Genomic DNA, 21,931 nt, shown 5'->3' on the forward strand with positions numbered 1-21,931 from the left:
TACATTTCTTTCATTGCGTCTAAACTTTCATTTCGAAGCACTTTACATTCCTGCATTTTACCTTACTGCATGTTATATTTCTGCACTTTACTTTTTCTGCAATTTACATGCTTTTATTTATGTTTCTTCGAAAAGTTATATTAATTCGTATAACCAGTATTGTTTCAAGTGAACATTCATAAGATCGAATCACAAAACATGTTTTCTCGAAGTCAGAACAGGCAAACATGAATCGAATCATTTCAGAAGACATTTGTTTGAATATGTCCTAGGATCAATCTAGTCGATCCTGCGAGTAACCAAAGTATATTTTTTAGTTTGGAGGACTAGCGGTTGTTTACCGGAAATCACCGTAAACAAATTGGCACGCCCAGTGGGACTGTGTCAAACAGATTGTTATTAATTGATTGTTTTGTTTTGTCTAGAAAATATTAAGACCTTGTATGAACCTTAGGAACGGTAAATTAACCAATAGTGCAACCGATTCCTAAACGAAGATACAACAAGAAAATGGTCAATGCGGCCAGTGGAGGGGGAAATCAAGATCCCCACAAGGGTTAGGAACAGTAGCGACAAATTCTACGCACGTTTCGACTTCTACTTAAGAGGCGCAGGTTATACCGGTTTCGACAGGATTTGAACCCATAGGTAGTTCCCAGGCGATACCCAAAAATACTACAGGGACAACAGGGACTGTACCAGTTTCGAGTTCGACCACCGCGCCTCCATTCATCAGCGCAAGCGAGATACCACCTTTCTCGACAAACGCTGCAAGTCAGTTATTTTCCCCAGGACCATCATCCACTTTCGAAGGTTGGAGACCCAACAATCCATATGGAATTCCATATTCATATATGACAGGATTATGAGGATCAGGGCCTACATACACTACAACTAACCCGACGGCATTTTCGCCGAATGTCAGTTCGATAGGTCGAAGCGCACAAAATACTGGCTTCTCTGCCCAAATACCCCCTTTTACCACAATTAGTCAAGCAGCATTTCGACAAGAAATGGATGCAATTAACCATTATATGTTGGGAACTCTCGCTAAATAATTGGGGTCCATCTTGAATCCTTTAGCAACAAACATTGCTAGGACTAACCAGGATAATGTGGAAACTTTCCAAAAAATATCATCTCAAATAAATCGAATGGCGGATTTTTTAGGAGTTCCACAAAATAGACGAAGGAACAACCAATCAACTTATCAGGAAGGGGGACCCATTCTAGAACCAGTTCGAGCCACAGCACCGCCACCTAGGCCAACACCAGTCGAACAAAACCAAGTGGTAGACTTAGAAACTCGAAGTCAAACGACTAACGTTGGCCAACAAGCAGTTGCCCAGCAACAGCCTAATCTAGTTGTAGTAAGAAGAAACGAACATCCTGACGAAGTGGTCCATAGGGTTAGGAGAGACAATTTGGCAACAGAGAACAATCTCACTGCCATGATAGAGAGAATAATGGCTAACAATGGCCTTAATACCGGGCTTCGACGTCCAAATTATACATCCCCCATAGCAGAATATATCATGCAAACGGAATTGCCAAGGGGTACAAAAGTACCAAAATTCACTAAATTTTCAGGGGACACCAATGAATCTACCATGGAGCACATAGCCAGATATCTGACGGAAGCAGGGGATCTAGCAGGGAACGAAGATTTAAGGATTAAATACTTCCCTAGTTCGCTAACAAAAAATGCTTTTGTTTGGTTCACCACGTTGCCCCCCAGTTCCATAGATGCATGGGCACACTTGGAGAGATTATTCCATGAACAGTTTTACATGGGTCAAACCAAGATAAGTCTGAAAGAATTGGCCAGCATCAAGAGGAAGTTCACGGAATCTATAGATGATTACTTAAATAGGTTCCATTTGTTGAAATCAAGATGCTTCACGACTGTCCCAAAGCATGAATTAGTTGAAATGGCTGCAGGTGGCCTAGATTATTCAATTCGAAAGAAACTGGATACTCAATACCTAAGAGATATGGCCCAATTGGCAGATAGGGTTCGATAAGTCGAACGACTAAAAGCAGAAAAGGCCAGAGCAAGTAAAAGTTATAAGAAGGAGAGAGTAGTATACGTCGAAGCGGATGACGTTGATGGCGAACCTTTCGAAGATTCGTACAGCATGGAAGAGGTCGAAATAGACCTTGCTGAATTAAAAGAGGCGCCACCTTATTCTTGCAAATTTCTCACCCCTTCTAATGGAAAAAATCCAGTAGAGAATGATAAAAGCGATAGATTTCCTAAGAAAACTTATACATTTGACGTCACTAAATGTGACGAAATATTTGACTTATTAGTAAAAGATGGTCAGATGATAGTACCTCCCAATTCAAAAATTCCTCCGTTAGAACAACGGAAGAAGCGAGGTTTTTGCAAATATCACGGTTTTTTAGGCCATAAAACTTCACAATGTTTTCTTTTCAGGGATCTAATTCAGAATGCTATCAAGGATGGACGTCTGAAATTCGCTGACAAAACCAAGAACCATATGAAGGTTGACGCAGATCCTTTGAGTGTGGCTGACACTAACTTGTGTGAACCACTTGACGTCAACATGGTGGAAGTATCTGAAATTGATGCTGCTGAGTCGGAGATAATTTCAAACGGAAAGCAGGCTACTGAAAGCCTAAATGACAATTCGATCTTCAATACTGATGTTGAAGAATCCTTTGATGCTGAGATGACTGAAGATCTGAAAGGAAAAACAAGTGAGGCCACTGAAGACCTCACAGTGAAGCTTCAGCAGATACGAATTTCCGAGGCTCCTCCGGCAGTTGTTAACATGGTCAATGTTAGACGGCCTTTATCTGAAATAGAAGAACTAGAAAAATGGCTGATAAAGGAGAAAGGAAACATTGAAGTCCCTCCAAGAGGGAACAGTCTGAAGGATTATCTCTGGGATTGTCATGTGAAAAATGGTGGAAAAATGCTGATGTGCCCAAGATGTTCAGTTATGCTAAATCGAAGGGTTCAAGCCAATTTCGAGAGGGCCCTGCGAGAAAGAATGGAGCAGCCTTGGAGAGGAGGAAACTTATTGCTGAAGGTGTACCCAAGGACCGAAGAAAGCTTGGTGGGTTTCTTGGTCAGATGTCACAACGATAACTCTGAGATTGCATTGTGCCCTAGGTGTGGAGCAGTTTATGATGAATTACTAGCGAGATCATTCGAAAGGGTATATTTCTACATGGGTCGGGAAACTCAGGGACTTCATCCTAACTTGTATGGGTTCGATAATAGGAGCCCATCAAGGAGGCCAGACAACCCACACCCTAGAGCTCGAAGGGTCACATTCAAAGTTCCTGCAGACATACCCAGGGATAGATGGATGCAAGCTGGTGCCAGAACCAACAAATGGCGAAGTTGGGACCAAGGAGGAAGAACTGCAATGGCATATAGGAAGCAATTCCAGACTTCCAATCGAGAGATGTACAGGTTGGAGAACTACAAAGGCAAAAATCCTATGTCTAGATCCCAATGGAGAAGGCACCAGAGGATGAAGAAGGCCCAAAGGGAATACAAACCAAGGGAGATTGGGGAATCAAGTAGAAACCAAATTCCAATGCAGGGGGCAAGGACAAATAAGCCTCCAGTGGAGCGTAAGTTGTTCGGTTCTGAAAATGAGAAAGAAGAAGAAAAGATGCATTCCAGCCCTTGGAAGGAAGACGATAGGATGACAAATGATTTCGACTCAGACGAGGTATCGTCTATAAACCTCAATTGCAATGTTGTGCTAGTACTCCCTCATGAGTTTAACCAAGAGACAGAAGCTGAAGATTGTGAGGAAGCTGATGAGGAAGAGATGGCAAGACACAGACCTGTGTGTTACTATGTGCTAAACAATGGGGCAGTTGAAGAGCAGAATGCTTTCTTTGAAAGGCCTGATGAAGGTATGAGGAACCATTTGAAACCACTCTACATGAGAGCCAAGATTGAGAATGTTGGCATTAACAAAGTCTTATAACATGGTTCTGTCCAACTATGAAGGCAAGATAGGGCAAACTTTAGGAGTAATTCAAGTGAATTTAACTGTGGGTTCCGTCACCAGGCCAACGATGTTCATAGTGATACCAGCAAAGGCTAATTACAATCTTTTGCTTGGAAGAGAGTGGATCCATGGAGTGGCGGCTGTGCCTTCGACGATGCATCAAAGACTAACCATTTGGAGAGAAGATGGAATAGTAGAAAACATCGAAGGAGATCAAAGTTACTACATGGCTGAAGTCAATCAGGTCAATAAAACTAGTTTCGACAGGAATTTGGCGAACATAGGACCTTACCATGCTGCTGAAGATATATACACTCCAAACAGAAATGCTTTATACTATTTGTCTTTACACCCTAATGGATTCCAATGGAATAGAGAGATAATGGACGGTCCAGAAGATACCCCACCAGTGGAGCATTTACCAACAATACGGCCAACAGGTTGGGATGACGACGTTGATCATGTCTGAAGCATCTTTTTTCGAAAAGATTTCGGCTTACATAGCCGAGAACAAAAGAAACACGGCTCTCGAAGCCGAGTTATCACACATGACAGTCAGTGCGGTTCAAAGAGAAGCAAAAACGAGGGATTCTGGAATACATCCTACCCCCCAATTCCTCGAAGATCCAGTTCAAGCCAAAGAGATCTCAGGAGAGGAGATGAGGCAAAGGCTGGATGCAATCTACGACGAAGAACCTTTGGGATTCGAGAAAGACCCAATGGGGGAAAATATCAAAATGTTAGCCCAAGACCCACTCGAAGAAGTAAATCTTGGAGATGGAGATCAGAAGAGGGTAACATACATCAGTGCGAAACTGGCGCCAACGCTGAAGTCAAAAGTCATCACGTTGTTGAAGGAGAACAAAGATTGCTTCGCATGGGATTACGACGAGATGCCTGGTTTAGGGCGAGATTTGGTCGAATTAAAGTTGCCCATAAAGGTAGGGAAAAAGCCCATCAAGCAAACTCCTAGAAGGTTCGCACCAGAAATTCATTCAAAGATCAAAGCAGAGGTCGAAAGACTTCTATGATGCAAGTTCATCAGAACTACAAGGTATGTCGAATGGATTGCTAATATTGTGCCAGTTATTAAAAAGAACGGTTTATTAAGAGTATGCATAGATTTTCGTGATCTTAATGCAGCAACGCCTAAGGATGAATATCCCATGCCTGTGGCAGAAATGTTAGTAGATTCAGCCGCAGGCTTCGAATATCTAAGTATGTTGGATGGATATTCTGGGTATAACCAAATCTTCACTGCAGAAGAAGATGTGTCTAAAACAGCTTTTCGTTGCCCAGGATCCATAGGCACCTACGAATGGGTTGTAATGCCTTTTGGTCTAAAAAATGCTGGGGCAACTTATCAGAGAGCAATGAATTCTATATTCCATGATTTTATAGAAACTTTCATGCAAGTATACATAGATGACATTGTGGTGAAATCTGTTTCAGATAACAGTCATCTGGACCATCTGAGCCAATCGTTCGAGAGAATGAGAAAACATGGCTTGAAGATGAACCCCCTTAAATGTGCTTTCTTTGTGCAGGCTGGAGATTTCCTGGGCTTCGTTGTCCACAAAAAGGGAATAGAAATTAATCAAAATAAAACAAAGGCTATTATGGAAACAAAGCCTCCATCCACGAAGAAAGAATTACAGTCTTTACTGGGAAAGATAAACTTCTTGAGAAGATTCATCTCTAACTTGAGTGGACGCATGCAAGCTTTTTCTCCTTTACTTCGACTAAAGCAAGGAAAGTTCTAATGGCGTGCTGAACATCAAGAAGCTTTCGAGAAGATCAAGCAATACTTGATGCATCCACCAATATTATCTCCCCCAAATGGGAAGAAACACATGCGCCTGTATATTTCAGCATCAGATAATACAATAGGTAGCATGTTAGCTCAAGAAGACGATAATGGCATTGAAAGAGCCATTTATTACTTAAGTAGAGTACTCAATGATGCAGAGACCAGGTATAGCGCAATAGAAAAACTCTGCCTTTGTCTATATTTCTCTTGTATCAAACTAAAGTATTATATAAAGCCAGTTGATGTTTATGTTTCGTCTCATTGTGATGTGATTAAACACATGCTATCAAAGCCTATATTGCATAGTCGAATTGGCAAGTGGGCGTTGGCCCTTACTGAGTACTCTTTGATATTCCAACCCCTTAAAGCAATGAAAGGTCAGATCGTTTCAGATTTTATTGTTGACCATGCAGTGGTTGAAAACCCTCAACAATATGTAGAATTGAAGCCTTGGAAGTTATACTTCGATGGTTCAACCCATAGAGAAGGAACCGGCGTTGGAATACTAATAATTTCTCCTGATGGAATTCCAACAAAGCTCAAGTACAAGATTGAAGGTCCCTTATGCTCCAATAACGAAGCTGAATATGAAGCACTGATTGCTGGACTTGAAGCTTTGTTAGAATTGGGGGCAACTAGAGTCGAAATTAAAGGAGACTCTGAACTAGTGATTAAGCAGTTGACGAAAGAATACAAGTGTATCAAAGAAAATTTGATCATGTATTTTGTCATAGCAAATAGGCTGCTCAAAAAATTCGAGTACGTGGATTTAAATCACGTTTCAAGAGTGAAAAATCAAGAAGCGAATGATTTGGCACAATTAGCTTCAGGATACAGGGTATCAAAAGAAAAACTAGAAGAACTGATCGAAGTAAGAGGCAAGGCAATGGCTACCAGGCTCTCCCCAAGTGATTTGGAGAACTCACAATTAGGTTTTGCCAACAAACAAGAGTTTGAAGTTTTGAATATAGACTCTTTAGCAGACACAGATTGGAGAGGTCCAATTGTGAACTATTTAAAAGATCCTTCGACAGACACGGAGAGAAAGGTAAAATATCGAGCTTTATCATACTTTTTAATGGGAAATGAATTTTTTAAGAAAACTCCCGAAGGAGTTTTATTAAAGTGTCTGGGCGAAGCGGAAGCATATTTGGCTCTCTCAAATGTACATAGCGGAGCATGTGGTGCGCACCAAGCGACACACAAAATGAAATGGCTTTTGTTTCGATACGGAATGTATTGGCCTTCTATGTTGAAAGATTGCATAGAATTTGCAAAGGGTTGTCAAGAATGTCAAGAACATGCAGGTATTCAACATGCTCCTGCAAACGAGTTAAGTTCAATAATAAAACCATGGCCTTTTAGAGGTTGGGCATTAGATTTAATTGGAGAAATTCACCCTAAGTCTTCTAGAGGTCAAAGATATATTTTGGTAGGAATAGACTACTTCACAAAATGGGTCGAAGCGATACCACTTGCGAATGTGGATCAGGAAGCTGTGATTGAGTTTATTCAAAAACACATCATATACAGATTCGGAATCCCAGAAAGTATAACCACGGATCAAGGATCAGTGTTCACTAGGCGAAAGATGCAAGATTTCGCCAAAGATATGGGGTTCAAGTTGTTTACCTCTACACCTTACTATGCTCAGGCAAATGGACAAGTCGAAGCAGCAAATAAGATAATAATTGGTCTTATAAAGAAACATGTAGGGAAAAAACCCAAGAATTGGCATAAAACTTTGGACAAAGCGCTTTGGGCCTGTCGAACATTGCCAAAAGAAGCTACAAACACAACGCCTTTCCAATTGACATTTGGACACGATGCAGTGCTTCCAGTCGAAATTTACTTGCAATCAGTCAGGATCCAAAACAAGCAGAAATTCCTCCAAATACTTACTGGGAATTGATGATGAATGAATTAGTAGATTTGGACGAAGACAGGCTTCGAGTGTAGGAGATGATAAAAAGACAAAAAGAAAGGGTATCCAGAGCATACAATAAAAAGGGGAAAGGTATTTTACCTATAGATCGAAAGAATCAGGGGTTAGGTAAATGGTCCCCACACTGGGAAGGCCCTTTTCGAATTTTGAAAGTGTTCTCAAATAACGCTTATGAGATAGAAGAATTGGCAGAAGATCGTAGGATTTTAAGGGTAAACGGGAAGTATCTGAAAAGATACAAACCAAGCATGCACAAAGTTAAAATTGCAAAAACGTAGATATTCAAAGGATGCTACGTAGGCCAAAATGGTTGAACAAGCACCAAAATGGCTTTATGTTCAAGAGTGTTATGTGGTAAGTAAAGTAAACACAGACAAAGCAATATCAAAATGCATTTCATTAAGATTGGGGGAATACATTACATTTCTGGAAAAGATTATGTTTCCAATAACAAAAGGGACTACAGAAAAGAAATATACTAGAGGTAAACAAAAGGAGGCACTCAAAAGATTTTGGATAATAAAAAAAACTAAGGCCTATAACGCCTTCATCAAAGCCTCAAACAAAGCACCCTCTAGTTAGTACTTTGCTCTAAGCCTTCCAAGGATAGCAGGGGCAAGCTTTCTGCTTCGAACATGTCTAGAGACCCCGAATTGCGCATTCTTCTCACTATGCCCTTTTTGAGGAACATATAGGACAAGAATCTTCCATAGCGAAGGCACTTCACCACACCTTGACGAGAAGCAGCCATGGAAACAGCTTCGACAAGCCCTTTGAAGATTAGCAATGGAAAGTTTATCTTCTTTCCCCGGAGGGCACAGAGTATAAACTCTAGATCCTCCATCATGATGCTGTCTAGGTTATGGCTTCGTGGGCGGAAGTTGCCCACCAAAAGTTGGTGCCAAATCTTGATGACTTTAGCACTAAAGGGGTCCTTTTCCATGAGGGTCCTCAACATACGATAGGTGGTCATGTTGATGGTGTTGTCATCAAAAGCTTCTCCAAAATTCTCACATCTCAGCAAGTCAGAGATGGTGGAGGGAGTAATGGTAATGTTAGCCCTTCGAACCTCAGATACGATAGTGGTCCTCCCTTACGGATCTATGCGCAGAGACGCAAACATCCAGAAATCTGCTAACATGTTGGGATAAACAGATCCCTCCAGGATTTCAGGATAGAACTGAAGATGTTGGTTAGCAAAGAGTGCGTTGAAGCTGATGTGATTTCCTTCAAACTCTTCCTCAGAAAGTTTGAACTCTTTTTTGATACAGGCTTTGATGGTGTTGAAGGTCAAGGGTTGCACCATTTGAGAGAAGGAAGATAAGGGAGTTTTTGTCAAAAAAAAAACTCTGTGTTTGAAAGGATGCCCGGAGAAGAGAGTAGATTGTGATAAAAGTTTGAGGAAAGTGTGAAGAAAGAAGTAGAATGCTAACCCTTTATATAGAACACGTTAGCCAAAAGGAACGGGTTATTTCTTGATTATTGATTGGACTGCGTTTGGTATCCCCAAGAGAAGTTATGGCCTCCGCCGTTTCCCGCCTTGGAAGTTGAAAAGTAATCATGATTGAAAACTGATGCACGCATGTCTCAAATAGATGTTTTGAAAAAGGTGATGTCATCATTTAATGATGGTTACGGCTAAGGGAAATGGAAACGTCAAGTCTAGGTTTAAGAGGTTGCGAAGGGTAATCATGTCACGTGGGTGCATTATTAAAATCATTTTGATAATAAAGTGATTTTTGGGCAATTGTTAGGAACTGCTAAAACGTTACTCATGACAACTGCAAAATTAGATGCGCGAAAGATAAAATTGCATATAGATTTTGGAGGAAGTTCGATTACAAAATAAACTAAGTACGGAGTACAAGAAGAATAGTCTAAGGTCCAAAGTGGTTAATTAAAATCTTTGGGAAGATTATCTTTTATCTTTGAATACTGAGTCTCCCATAAGGACATATGACGTTCGATCAATGCCCGTTGTCTTTTCAGTTCTTCGATCTCTGGCACTAGCTTCTGTGCCGTCTCGAAGTGTCAAATCCCCGACTGCGCCACTTCAGTTAATTCATCTTGATTGGTTTTTTGGATTTCTACCTGACGAGACTGCGCATCCTTTATCTTCCCTTTGAGTTCCTCAATTTCTTGTTTCCAGGATTTGATATTCGCCTCACAATCTTCATACTCTCGCTGGTTCTTCGAATGCTCGAGCTTAAGGGTGTCAGCCTTCTTTGTTGCATTGTTAGCAGCTTCCCATGAAGAACTGTGAGAAGTCACTTTTGCTGTGAGTTGTCCGTCAATATCCCGTTTTCGAAGGAGATTAGATTGGAGTTGTTCAATCAGAGAACTCAATAAAACAATTACTTCTGAGACTTCCACTGGAACAAGAAGTAAGTCCACTTTCTTCAGAAGGTTGTTTAGACCATAGTATTTAGTGGAATCCTTGCTGAGAGCTTCGACGAGGTTGGTTTCAAAGAACCTCTCCCTTATCTGACGAAGGAGTTTAGGAATATCATCCTTGTCACCGGCGCCTGCCAATACATTAGAAGGGGTTCCAAGCCCAAGGGGCGAAGCACTATCAACACTCATCATGGTCTTGAGGAAGCTCACAGGATCAGTTTTCTTGAGTTGCTCTAGTTCTGAGGGAGTAAGCATCGCAGGGGCCTGCTTCGAAGTAGTCACAGGAGTGACTGTAGTCCCAAGGTTCGAAGTTTCATGAGAACCAGGTCTAGGCAGTTTGGAAGTTTCTTCTGTAGCATGTTGTTTAGATATAGTGTCTTCGCTGCCAGTTGGTTGTCTAGCTGCGTTACCACTATTCGAACATTGCGGGTTCTCTTCCACATTTTCATCTTGATGAATGGGTGGAGATTCATCATTTGAATGGCTTTCTTCAGCAGGCACAGTTGGAATGATAGTTGAAAGGGGCTGAGTGTCTTCGAGAAATGGAGAAAGCACAGGAGATTTGTGTCGAGAAACACCTGTGTTGAACAGTTGGAATTGATAAAAACGAAAAAAAGGGGAGAAAGTTCATCTGTCATTCGAAAGAGCAGACATTTACCTCGAAGGTTGTCAAGGTCAATGTTTAAACTTGAGGCTTTGAGATCAAAAGTAGCGGTACCAGCATCGTCCTACATTTACAAGGTAAAATGTGAACTTAATCATTAGAATTAGAGTGTAAAGAAATGATTAAATTGTGAAACCTAAATACCTTGGTTGGAATGTTGTCTGGACTGGAGTTATGACTCTCCATAATGGGGATAGTACTAGCAGCCTTCAAGGGTGAGTCCTCAGAAGATACCTTGTCACTCGAAGAAGTGAGCTTCGAAGTCCCAGATCCCTTTCCTTTGGCTGAAGGGGTGGCAACTTTCTGTCTTTTCTTTATTGCTTGTCTAGTACGAGGAGGAGATTTATCTTCGTCATCTGAAGCAGCTGTTTGAGGAACTTTTCGCTTCAAAGACGCTGGAGGTTTCGAGCTCTGAAGTACATATTAAAACCAAGTGAGTAATATTCATTAAATTTCACAAGCTAAAATATAAGGTATCCATGTACCGTGGGTTTCTTGTCAGTGGCGACAGAATCACTCCCACTCGCCTTGGTATTCCTCGAAGTTCCAGAACCCTTCTGTACAGGGGCTTCCTTAATTTGTTTCTTTCGAGTAATAGCTGTGAACAAAATATAAATCAGTATTTCAATGAAAAAAGGAAAAGTTAGTCGAAGGATTGTCTAAACCCCAACCTTCAGGTATTGGAGTCAAAACGCGAACGTGCTCAAGATCAATATGAAGATGTCCTTTGAAAGTATCTAAGGTATGCTTAGTCGGGACCACTCGTTCAGCGTGTTTTTTAGATTCTTCCTGAAGAATTTTTATGAGATTCCCACACACAAACCAGTCTAGAAAAGGAGGGCTTGAGGCCACCCCAAAATTAGCACTAGGAAGTGGAGGAAATTTTGGAGGATGAAGTTCAAAAGCCACTTTATAACGTAGTTCAGGTCGAACAGACGTAGGCAATTTCAACTTATCCAGGTTAGCAGAAAACTTTTCACATAAAGTGACCGCAGCTTCACGAACGGTCCGACTAAGGTCATCAAGCCTGTAGATAGTTTCAAAGAATTTTTGAAATGCTTGGATTTCTTTAATATGAGTCGAAGTACCTTTATGGAAATTCTCCTGCACATCAGCAAAAGCTTCAGTTAGTTCCCGAGTAAGGCTTTCAGCATCGAAGATTTGTGTAGAATAATACTCTGTCCACCATTGATGAAAATCTATGGTAGAATAAAAAGCAGGCTCGAAAGAAACGGGAGACAAAGTGGTGATGCCAACATATCGGGAGATTTTTTATTCATATTCATCTTCTGCCAGATGCGAAGTGTGTAGACACATGTGATTCCTTTTGTCATACAAACACTTTGGTTTGAGTTGAACCAACCCAAATTGTCTTAAAACCAGATTTGGTTGATAGCAAAGGAGACAGCAATGACTTTTTGAAGATCGAAGTCTGTGATATAATAACTTTGGAGTGAGGAAAGCTTCCCAGATAGTCATAGATTCATCTTGTTGATCAGGAGAAGTTGCTGGAAATTCACGAGTAAACCATTCGGGACCCACCTTACGTTGTACGAATGGAGCCATCGAGGGAGTGAATTGATAACATTTAGCGAACATCATTATGAATGCCAGGAAGGTTTCACGAAGTTTGCCAGTTTCTTCCTTTGGAGTTAGGTAAGCTAATATGGTTCCTTCCACTGTTCGATTCTTTACAGCTGCACTTCCTTCATCCACAACACCTTTATATGGGAGGTGAGCCTCAAAAGTGGCATTAAGCCATAGCCGCAACAACCAGAAAGGACCAGCAAAAAGAAGAGATCCTGTTTTGTAGTTCTTAACAAGGTCCGTTGCTTCACCAAGATTCTCATAAAGAAATCCTAGGATTAACTGGCCTAAGTTTAATTTCTTCCCAGCATTTAACTGGTTGGCCATGCAAAGATATCTTTTTGCTACTTGTATGGACCTAGAGCAAAAGACGCATCTCGAGAGCCAAAGTGCTAGAAATGCTATGTGTTCTTCGTCAGAAACGTATGGGTCCGTTTCGTTGTGGTATTGTTGGATGAAGGCAGTATAAGTGACTGTTGCTTCGTTAAATTGAATGGTGTCAGTGTCCATGAAATTGGGGTCGAAGGTTTCTCCAGTTGGTCGAAGCCCTGTGATAGCAGCTACATCGAAGAGGGTAGGGGTAACCATCCCGCATGGAAGGTGGAAGGTAATGTGAGAAGCATCCCAGAAGTAAACTGACGCTACTAACATGGTTTGGTTATATTCTAAGCCTGTTTTGGATAACTGGATTAGGTCATAAATCCCTAATTGTTTCCAGAAAGAAGCCTTTTGTTTTTCCACCTTCGCTAGCCAAGAGTAATACAGTTCAGGATCTTTTGCCAAAGGGATTGACCTAAAGACTTTCACAAAGTTGGTTACATAGTTTAACCTAATTTTCTCCAAAACCAAAGAAGTTTCAGTTGAGGTCTTTGTTGTGTTATCAAGATCAGCTAGGACTGGACGACCTTCTTCATCTATCTTAATTTTGCTAACTAAAGGTCTAGTCTTATAATAAGCAGGGAAGAATTTACTCAAAGAGGGGTTGTTTCCTCCTGGTAAAGGACCCATGAAAGCATGAGTTTTTTTAGAAAGTTCAAAAGGGATGATTACCTGAGAAGCGTAGATAGCGCGCGCCTCTACGTCATTTGGGTCTGGAATATGTGCTTGATTCTTTATCTGCGTAGGATTTTGAAGTTTCTGAATGGGTTGAAGAACATTTGAAGAAGACGCCATGGGTGAATTTGATTTGAGGAATAGGTTGAATGAGGCCAAAGAGAATTTTTCTTTTCTGTGTTGAGGGTAAAGAAAATAGAAGTGGAAGTTATGCGAGGGTAGAAGTTCAAGTATTTAAAGGTTTAACGGAAACGCTTTCAAATCTTTTGGGTAAAATTCAAAGACACGCAGCAGATGTTGATTTAATCCAACGGCGGTCGAATAATTATTAGCCTTACTCCTAGTATATAGGAGTAATGATCATGAGGTAATGACAGAACGTGGGAATGTAAGTTCTGAGAGGACATCTTTGAAAATGACAATACGTTTTGAAAGTGGAGCCATAAATGATTATGACGTTAGTCAGTTGTCTTGGGACTCTCAGAAGTGAGTAAAACGAAATCTCATTAGAAAAAAAAAACGCCTATTTCTCTTGTTCTTCGAAACAGGCATTTATTGGGGGCAATTTGTTGGCTGAAGATTTCGTTTAGAAAGAATATCCTTTGGAGAGTTACAATTCGAAGGAAGATGGTTACTGATGACCATTTCTGAGATTAAAAATGCCTAATGATGGCCAAGTTTCGAGAATGTTGGTTTGAGTTGGAGTAAAGATGGTTAAACTTGGAGCTAATTCGAAGAGGATTATCTTTAAAAGACTTAAACGTTTTTGCGAAATACATAAAGTACTGAAGCTTAACGTGTTTTCGTAGCATTCTCAATTCTGATCACGTTGCCACGCGTCGAAAGAGGATTCAGGCGGGAGGATTTGAATTTCGAAGTAGTTTGTGTAACCGCACAAGGACAGATGGCATCCCAGGGATTCCTGTGGGCAACGTGGCATCAGATTAGTGTAGGACCATTAGGGTCGAATTTAGTATAAATAAGGGTCTTAATGTTAGGATTCCGTGTGTTCATTTTGTACAAATTACTCACAAATCACTCAAGTATCAAGTGTTTAGAGAACGAGTTCGCTGAGAAATGTACGTATGGCACCAACATCAATTTAAATACATTTGTATTTTCCTTTATTCAAGTATCTTTTCATTATTACTGCTTTCATTTACTTTCCGTTATTTATATTCCTGCATTTCTTTCATTGCGTCTAAACTTTCATTTCGAAGCACTTTACATTCCTGCATTTTACATTACTGCATGCTATATTTCTGCACTTTACTTTTTCTGGAATTTACATGCTTTTATTTATGTTTCTTCGAAAAGTTATATTAACTCGTATAACCAGTATTGTTTCAAGTGAACATTCATAAGATCGAATCACAAAACAAGTTTTCTCGAAGTCAGAACAGGTAAACATGAATCGAATCATTTCAGAAGATATTTGTTTGACTATGTCCTAGGATCAATCTAGTCGATCCTGCGAGTAACCAAAGTATATTTTATAGTTTGGAGGACTAGCGGTTGTTTACCGGAAATCATCGTAAACAATGTCGTACTCTAATAATAACATCTTCCAGCGGGAAATTCTTCCAGTCAACGTAGGCTTTTCAAACAAGTATTTGATTGGATCCATTTGGGATATGAGATATGTCGTATGAGTCAACATGTACTGCCTTAGCCGGCGAGCAGCCCATACAAGAGTGCAACAAGTTTTCTCGAGCAGTGAATATCTTGTTTCACAGTCGGTATACTTTTCTCTCAAGTAATAAATGACATACTCTTTTCGACCAGACTCGTCTTGCTGACCCAGGACACATCCCATAGAATCTTTGACTTCGAGTACGGTTAAATAAATGATCAAAGGTCTTCCTTCCACTAAAGGGCTTAAAATTGGAGGTTCCAGCAGGTATTCTTTCATATCATCAAAAGCTTTCTGACATTCTTCTGTCCATTTACACTCTTGATCCTTGCGGAGAAGCTTGAAGATTGGTCCACAAGTTGCAGTCATGTGAGAGATAAATCTGGAGATGTAATTCAATCGTCCAAGAAATCCTTTAACTTGCTTTTCTGTTCTTGGAGGAGGCATTTCTTGAATGGCCTTGACTTTTTCGGGATCGACTTCAATACCTCTTTGGCTGACGATGAAACCTAGTAGCTTTCCAGAGCGGACACCAAATGTGCACTTACTTGGATTCAGACGCAACTTGTATTTTCTCAAAAGTTGGAACAACTTCAGCAGGTGCCCCGCATATTCTTCTTCTGATGCAGACTTGGCAATCATGTTTACCACATAAACTTCAATTTCTTTGTGAATCATATCATGGAAAAGATTCGCCGTGGCTCTTTGATAAGTTGCTCCAACATTGTTCAGACCAACTGGCATTACACAGTAACAAAACGTGCCCCAATGTGTGATAAAAGATGTTTTCTCCATATCTTCAGGTGCCATCGTGATTTGGTTGTAACCCGATAATCCATCCATAAATGAGAAGACTTTAAACTTAGCAGTGTTATCCAGCAGCATATCAATGTGGGGTAGCGGGAAATCATCTTTTGGACTTGCTCTATTTAAATCTCTATGATCAACACACATTTTGACTTTTCCATCCTTCTTGGAAAAGGGAACTATGTTGGCCAACCATTGAGGATATTCTGATGTCACGAGGAAACTGGCATTGATTTGCTTCTGTACCTCTTCTTTGATCTTGTTTGCCATGTCTGGGTGAGTTTTTCTGAACTTTTGCTTGACAGGCGGACATTTTAGCTTTAATGATAATTTATGACCTACAATAGTGGTATCCAACCCAGGCATATCTTGATAGCTCCAAGCAAAGACATCCACATATTCTTTCAACAGTTCAACCATCTTCAAGAAATTCCTTAGCTGAATTTGATAACATTAAAAAGTCCTCCGCCACACATTTCAAATAAATAATCAAGACTAAATCGAATTACTTCCAAGGTCTTGAAATAACTCAATCCAATCACAAAATCACTATATGTCAAAGAAAATACAGTTTGGACTTTCTTTGAGATCCATGATTACTGGGGATCATAGCCAATCACAACCCCTGCAGACCTTACTAACAAACTGATGAATGACACATGTCCCGCATTTACATTTTTTTTTGCATATAGGCATCTTATTTGGAGATTTCTTTATTTCACAACTACAAGACCTTGCATCATGGTCATAACACAACATTTATGCTAATTTCGTATAAATCCCACCAGAAACCATTTTAAATATGGCACTAGGACACTAGGGTACCTGAAAGGTTGTCCAACTCGAGGCATATTTTTTCCAAGATATTCAGAACTACAAATAATTGGTTTTTAGATGTTGATTGGGAAGGTCTTGTAGAAAAACAAAGATTCAACATAGGTTTATGCCTATTCATTGGCAAGTCACTAATGTCTTGTTGGACAAAGAAGCAATTAATTGTTTCAAGATATTCTTCTTAGGCTGAGTGTCAAGATCTTGTAGCAACAACATGTGAATTGCAATGGGTAGTTTATCTCCTCGACTATTTTCAATTTACTTTCTACAAACCACATATCCTCTATTTTGACAATCTCAACGCTATACACGTTGCAACCAATCACAATTTTCATGAAAGAACAAATCATTTTGAGAATGGTTGTAACATTGTTCGACAAAAATTGCAGGTCAATGTATTCAAGTTTCTTCCTTTCTCCACTACTACAAAAAATAGATTTAACCTCGGACGACAAGTGGTTATAACCTCGGTTACATAGACGAGATAGTGAAGGGCGTCATGAAAACTTATTCCAAAGATCGACTTGTTGAGTTCTTCACAAAGCCTTTTCTACCACAGTTGTTCCATCTTTAACTATCAAAGTTAGGGATGATTAATATATATCCTCCGACTTGTGGAATTATATCACATAATACATAATCTTTTCTCATGTAATTAACCAGTTAATTAGAAGAATGATAACTAATTTGTTGTTCAAGCAATTAGGTTGTTAATTGTTTGTTATGGTTTACGAGGCCTTGTGCTGATAAGCTTTCTTGTAACACTCTTTACTAATTCAATGGATAAAAAATTATTTTTTTTCAAAGACATATTTTAAATCAACTAATTATGCAAGCGACTTAAAATAATGATATTAAGTCACATATTGATTGAGTTACAGGATTAATCAATTAATTCAATTATTTTATTAATCTCAATATAAAGTTAATTATTCAAAGAACCAATTTTACTTAATTTCAAAATTATTACCTCCTCGGGAACACAACCAATACACCAACAATGAAATTGCAATTTACAACTTTAATTATGACCCCAATATTGACCATCTCCAATGGTAGTTCCTTCTAATAAGTTCTCCACCTAGACATGCCACATCATAGTACCATTGCATTGCAATGCAACTATGAAAAAATTGTGGTACCCAATCAAATTAGTTTATGAGGTAAAGTTGTGGGCCCAATAATAACTTTTTAGAATTATACAATTAAAATAAAAATTATAAAAATTATTTTAAGATGATGTGGCTAGTGGGACCCATAAAGAACCCAAAAATGGGTTACACCATTGGAGATGCTCTAATGTAGTAGTCTTTTTGGTTGCATCAAACTCTAATTGCACTCTAGTATGAAATTACACGTCCTTCCACTTTAAAAACCACATTATATAACTTCGCCTAAGTTTCTTTATAATTATTGTCGTCAAATTTAAAATTTAAAATCCAAAACTAAATTTACTTTTAAAAACTTTATCATTAAGTTACTTTTAACGGAGTATTTCAAACTATTTTCATTCAAAATTCAAGTGATAGTGGTTTTAACATAGTGTTTCTCGGCATCAACTTCTGGCTGAGTTGGAACAGCATACTACGAAGGCGGATGCAAGAGATTCGGTTTTTTGGGAGGTAGCAGCTAAAGGAAGGTTTTTTGTAAGTAGTTTTTACAGCATGTTATCTAAGTTTCGTTTCTCTTTCGATCCAGTTAATAAGTTCGATTCTGCGTTTGAGCAAGTGTGGAAGGGAGAAATTCCTCTCAAGGTGAAAGTGTTTGCTTGGAGATGTTGCATGTTTGCTTGGAGATGTTGCATTAATAGGCTCCCCTCCAAGGATCTTCTTTTAGCTAGGGGAATTTCTATAGATACTTTGGACAGCAAGTGTGTGTTTTGCGGGAACTGTGATGAAACTTCGCAGCACATTATGATAAAGTGTATTGTTTCCGAGATTATTTGGAGGGAGATTGGAGAGTGGATCGGGATGGAAAACACTCATTTTAAGTGTGTCAAAGAGAGTTTTTCATCTTGGAGATCCTTTTGTCAGAAAGCAAAGGTGAAGTCGGAAAAGGCGAATATTTTTTGGATGGCCACATGCTGGAGTACGTGGATTTTGAGGAACAGAATCATTTTTCGAAACGAAACGTGGAATGTTTTAGACACGGTGTGGAGCATCAAAGCTTTGGTGTGGAGATGGAGTTTCATAGGAAAAATTACTTATCCAAATTGTAATTTCTATGAGTTTAGCAAATTTCTCTTGCTTTATTTTTCGTAAGTTGTATTTAGTATGTAATCTTCCTTTTTGTCGATTTTTCGTCTCGTCCCGTTTTATATCCTGGTGAGAACTTTTAGTTCTCTTTGATTAATATATCTGGCTTAAAGAAAAATAGTGGTGGCTTAATTGTCGGCCTAGTTGAGACGAAGATCATTACAATAATGCTTATTAGCACTTCCACATCTCTTAATTAAAGACAAACATTTACTATTAATTGATAATAAAAGACAATACAAAGTCCACTTAGGGTGGCTTGATTGAGGAGGATACACATATATGGCGCTATATGCTAATACATAGTCCAAACAAACTCAAACAAACATACATTTTAGACTTAAAAATTCACAATTGATCTATAAGTCTGACCAGGCTTCCAACCAGCAGGAATCACATTCTCTGCCACAATAGTCTTTCCAGAAGCAAGTGTAGTCAACCTAATTGAAAATGGTGCATGAAGTGGTGCCCCTTTATCAAATTTCCAAACAGCACCCCATGATTGTTGCATGGCATCCCAAGAAGATGAATCAAGTGCTTCCTTCACTTCAACTTTGTTAAGATCACCATCTCCTTCCTCATATTCAATTAATGTCGCAAAATATTCATGGTTTGATCCAGAGTCCACGTGGAAAGCTATTGATCTACCTGCATAGTTGCATTCAACTCTGCATAACAAAATATATGTGATCTTAATAATTGCAATATATTATAACCAAACTGTTTAAATATTGAAAACAAAAAGTATAATTAATGACAAAAACGTGAAATCCACAAATGTCAAAAAAATATATAAACTAAAAGTCAAAAAGTTGTCATATCTATTGGGAAGTAGTTGAAAACTGTTAGATAGAAAATTTTAAGAAAATATATATAATACTAGAGAGTAATTTAAGTTATTTTGTTTAATTAATAAATAAGCGGTTACTAATATTATAGACAGTTGAAATTTGAAAAGCACACTTTACTAATTTTAATAAGAGTTAAAAGGTAGTGCACTGACAGTGTAAAATAGTTTTACACTGTCATCCAATAGAAAATCATAAATGTGCCATGTCATTAAGTTTTTTTTAAATAAAAAAATGATTTAATTGGATACATGGGTGGTGATTGGTTGACAGTGTAAAAATATTTTACACTATCAGTGCATCACCCTTTTCTCTTTTAATAAATTCTAATAAAATATTATATTTTAATTGACTGTTTTTGAAACAAAAATTGAAACTCACCTTCTATGTTCCATGTTTATTTTTCCTGCATTACGTAGCTCTTGATCTTGGCCTGAAATAGCCATGGAGCCAAAAGAAGTGCCACTCAAATCAAAATGATATTCAGCATCTGAGCCACAACCAGCACACTCATCAGTGATAACTACTCTCACAGGGTTTCCTGAACATGCAGAATTTCCTGTGCACCTCACCTGAAATTTTATAATATTTTCACTAGTTACATATATTTTTTTCAAAACACTTATAAAATGACCCTTAGTGCAACTTTAATTACTAATATTTTTTCTTCCTTTTTATTTTATTTTAAATATAGTTACCTCATAACAAGAACCGCAGCCTTTGCCGGAGTCGTAGATGGCAGGGCTTCCGGCCGATATCAGTGACGAAAATGGAGATTGTCCGACAGCATTTTCATATCCACAAGCACCACCTACACAAGTATTATCAAGTACTATCATTGAAACTGCTTCTACAAAAATTTAAGCATTTAAGAATCACATTAAAAATATTTCTGCTATATAGTATATACCTTCGCTTCCGTCACCGTCGGGAGATCCATACCAAGTAGCCACTGAAGGTGACCAATCTGAATCAGGTGAGTAGTATGAAGTTACATTGACAAGCTTCCTTGGATTAAAACTATAGGAAGGAGTCACTATGAATATTGAGAGTGAACCTACAAGGATGAGTATATGAAAAAATGCACTAAGAGCCATTTTATGACTATACTAAGATTTAGTTACTACTTATATTGTTTGAGGAATATAGCTATGGTGAGTATGGTATTTATAGAGATAAAGGTTCTTTAATTTTTACACATGCATAGGTTCTTAGGTTCTTTATTTTTTTTAATACACATGCTTATGTTCTTAGGTTCTTTATTTTCTTTATACATGCTATGGTTACTAGTTACTTATTTAGTTGTCATTTTTTCTAATGTTTTTTTACATACAAATAATATATAAGTATTGTCCTTTTTAATACTATTATTTATCTTTATTTTACAATGGTTTTAGTTATTTGTTATTGAATTTTATTTTATTTTTTTCTCTGTAATAAATAATTAGAAATAGTATTGATAATTTAATAATAATTTTCGTTAATATTTTAAAATGATAACTAAAAACCAATTTTTCTATGCGACAAGGAAAAACTAAGTTTTTTTTTTTTTTTTTGAAAAAGGAAAAAGTAAGAATAATACTTAAAAATATATGAGACGGCAGTTAAGATATGCTTAACCTAACCATAGGAGAGAATTTCGGGTCCGGCAAAGAACAAGACAAACAAGATGTCTGAAATTTAGATAGAATACATTTTGCTCACGTGTTAATTTAAATAGTCCAGTAAATAATCCTGTTGCATAAATATATGTTTTGTGATGTGAAATTTAAAGAGAGGGGATAGTATTTTTACATTTATACTTCTCTAAAGTTTAACCGGTGAAATAAAATATGAATCAATGTTTTAAAATCGCACGGGTCATCAACTTGCAAAGTCATGGGTCAACGGATTATGGTCGAATCATGGAGTCTTTGGTTGAACCACGTGACTGGACCATATAGATAAAATTGGATTATTTGTTCTAATAACACAATCTCTATAATAAAGTTATATACCTATTAAATCGGGTTTAATCAGATGACGAATCTCTAAAAAACTTTTAAAAAATTATGAGATATTTGGATCAAATTCTAGTCTCGACAAGAGTAGTTTTTTTGT

The 21,931-nt window shown here is 38.4% G+C and overlaps 1 protein-coding gene across 1 annotated transcript; it reads right to left on the reverse strand.

Moving 5' to 3' along the window:
* Positions 1 to 19,131: 19,131 nt before the first annotated feature.
* LOC131630586 (putative expansin-B2) lies at positions 19,132 to 20,953 on the reverse strand. Its single transcript, XM_058901366.1, has 4 exons — positions 20,742 to 20,953; positions 20,530 to 20,642; positions 20,213 to 20,403; positions 19,132 to 19,651 (listed from the first exon to the last, which is right to left on the reverse strand). The coding sequence occupies exons 1-4, from the start codon at positions 20,926 to 20,928 to the stop codon at positions 19,324 to 19,326; spliced, it is 819 nt and encodes a 272-aa protein (XP_058757349.1). The 5' UTR covers positions 20,929 to 20,953; the 3' UTR covers positions 19,132 to 19,323.
* Positions 20,954 to 21,931: the final 978 nt, after the last annotated feature.

The sequence above is a fragment of the Vicia villosa genome, unplaced genomic scaffold (genome assembly GCF_029867415.1).
Source record: "Vicia villosa cultivar HV-30 ecotype Madison, WI unplaced genomic scaffold, Vvil1.0 ctg.000700F_1_1, whole genome shotgun sequence".
Lineage (NCBI taxonomy): Eukaryota > Viridiplantae > Streptophyta > Magnoliopsida > Fabales > Fabaceae > Vicia > Vicia villosa.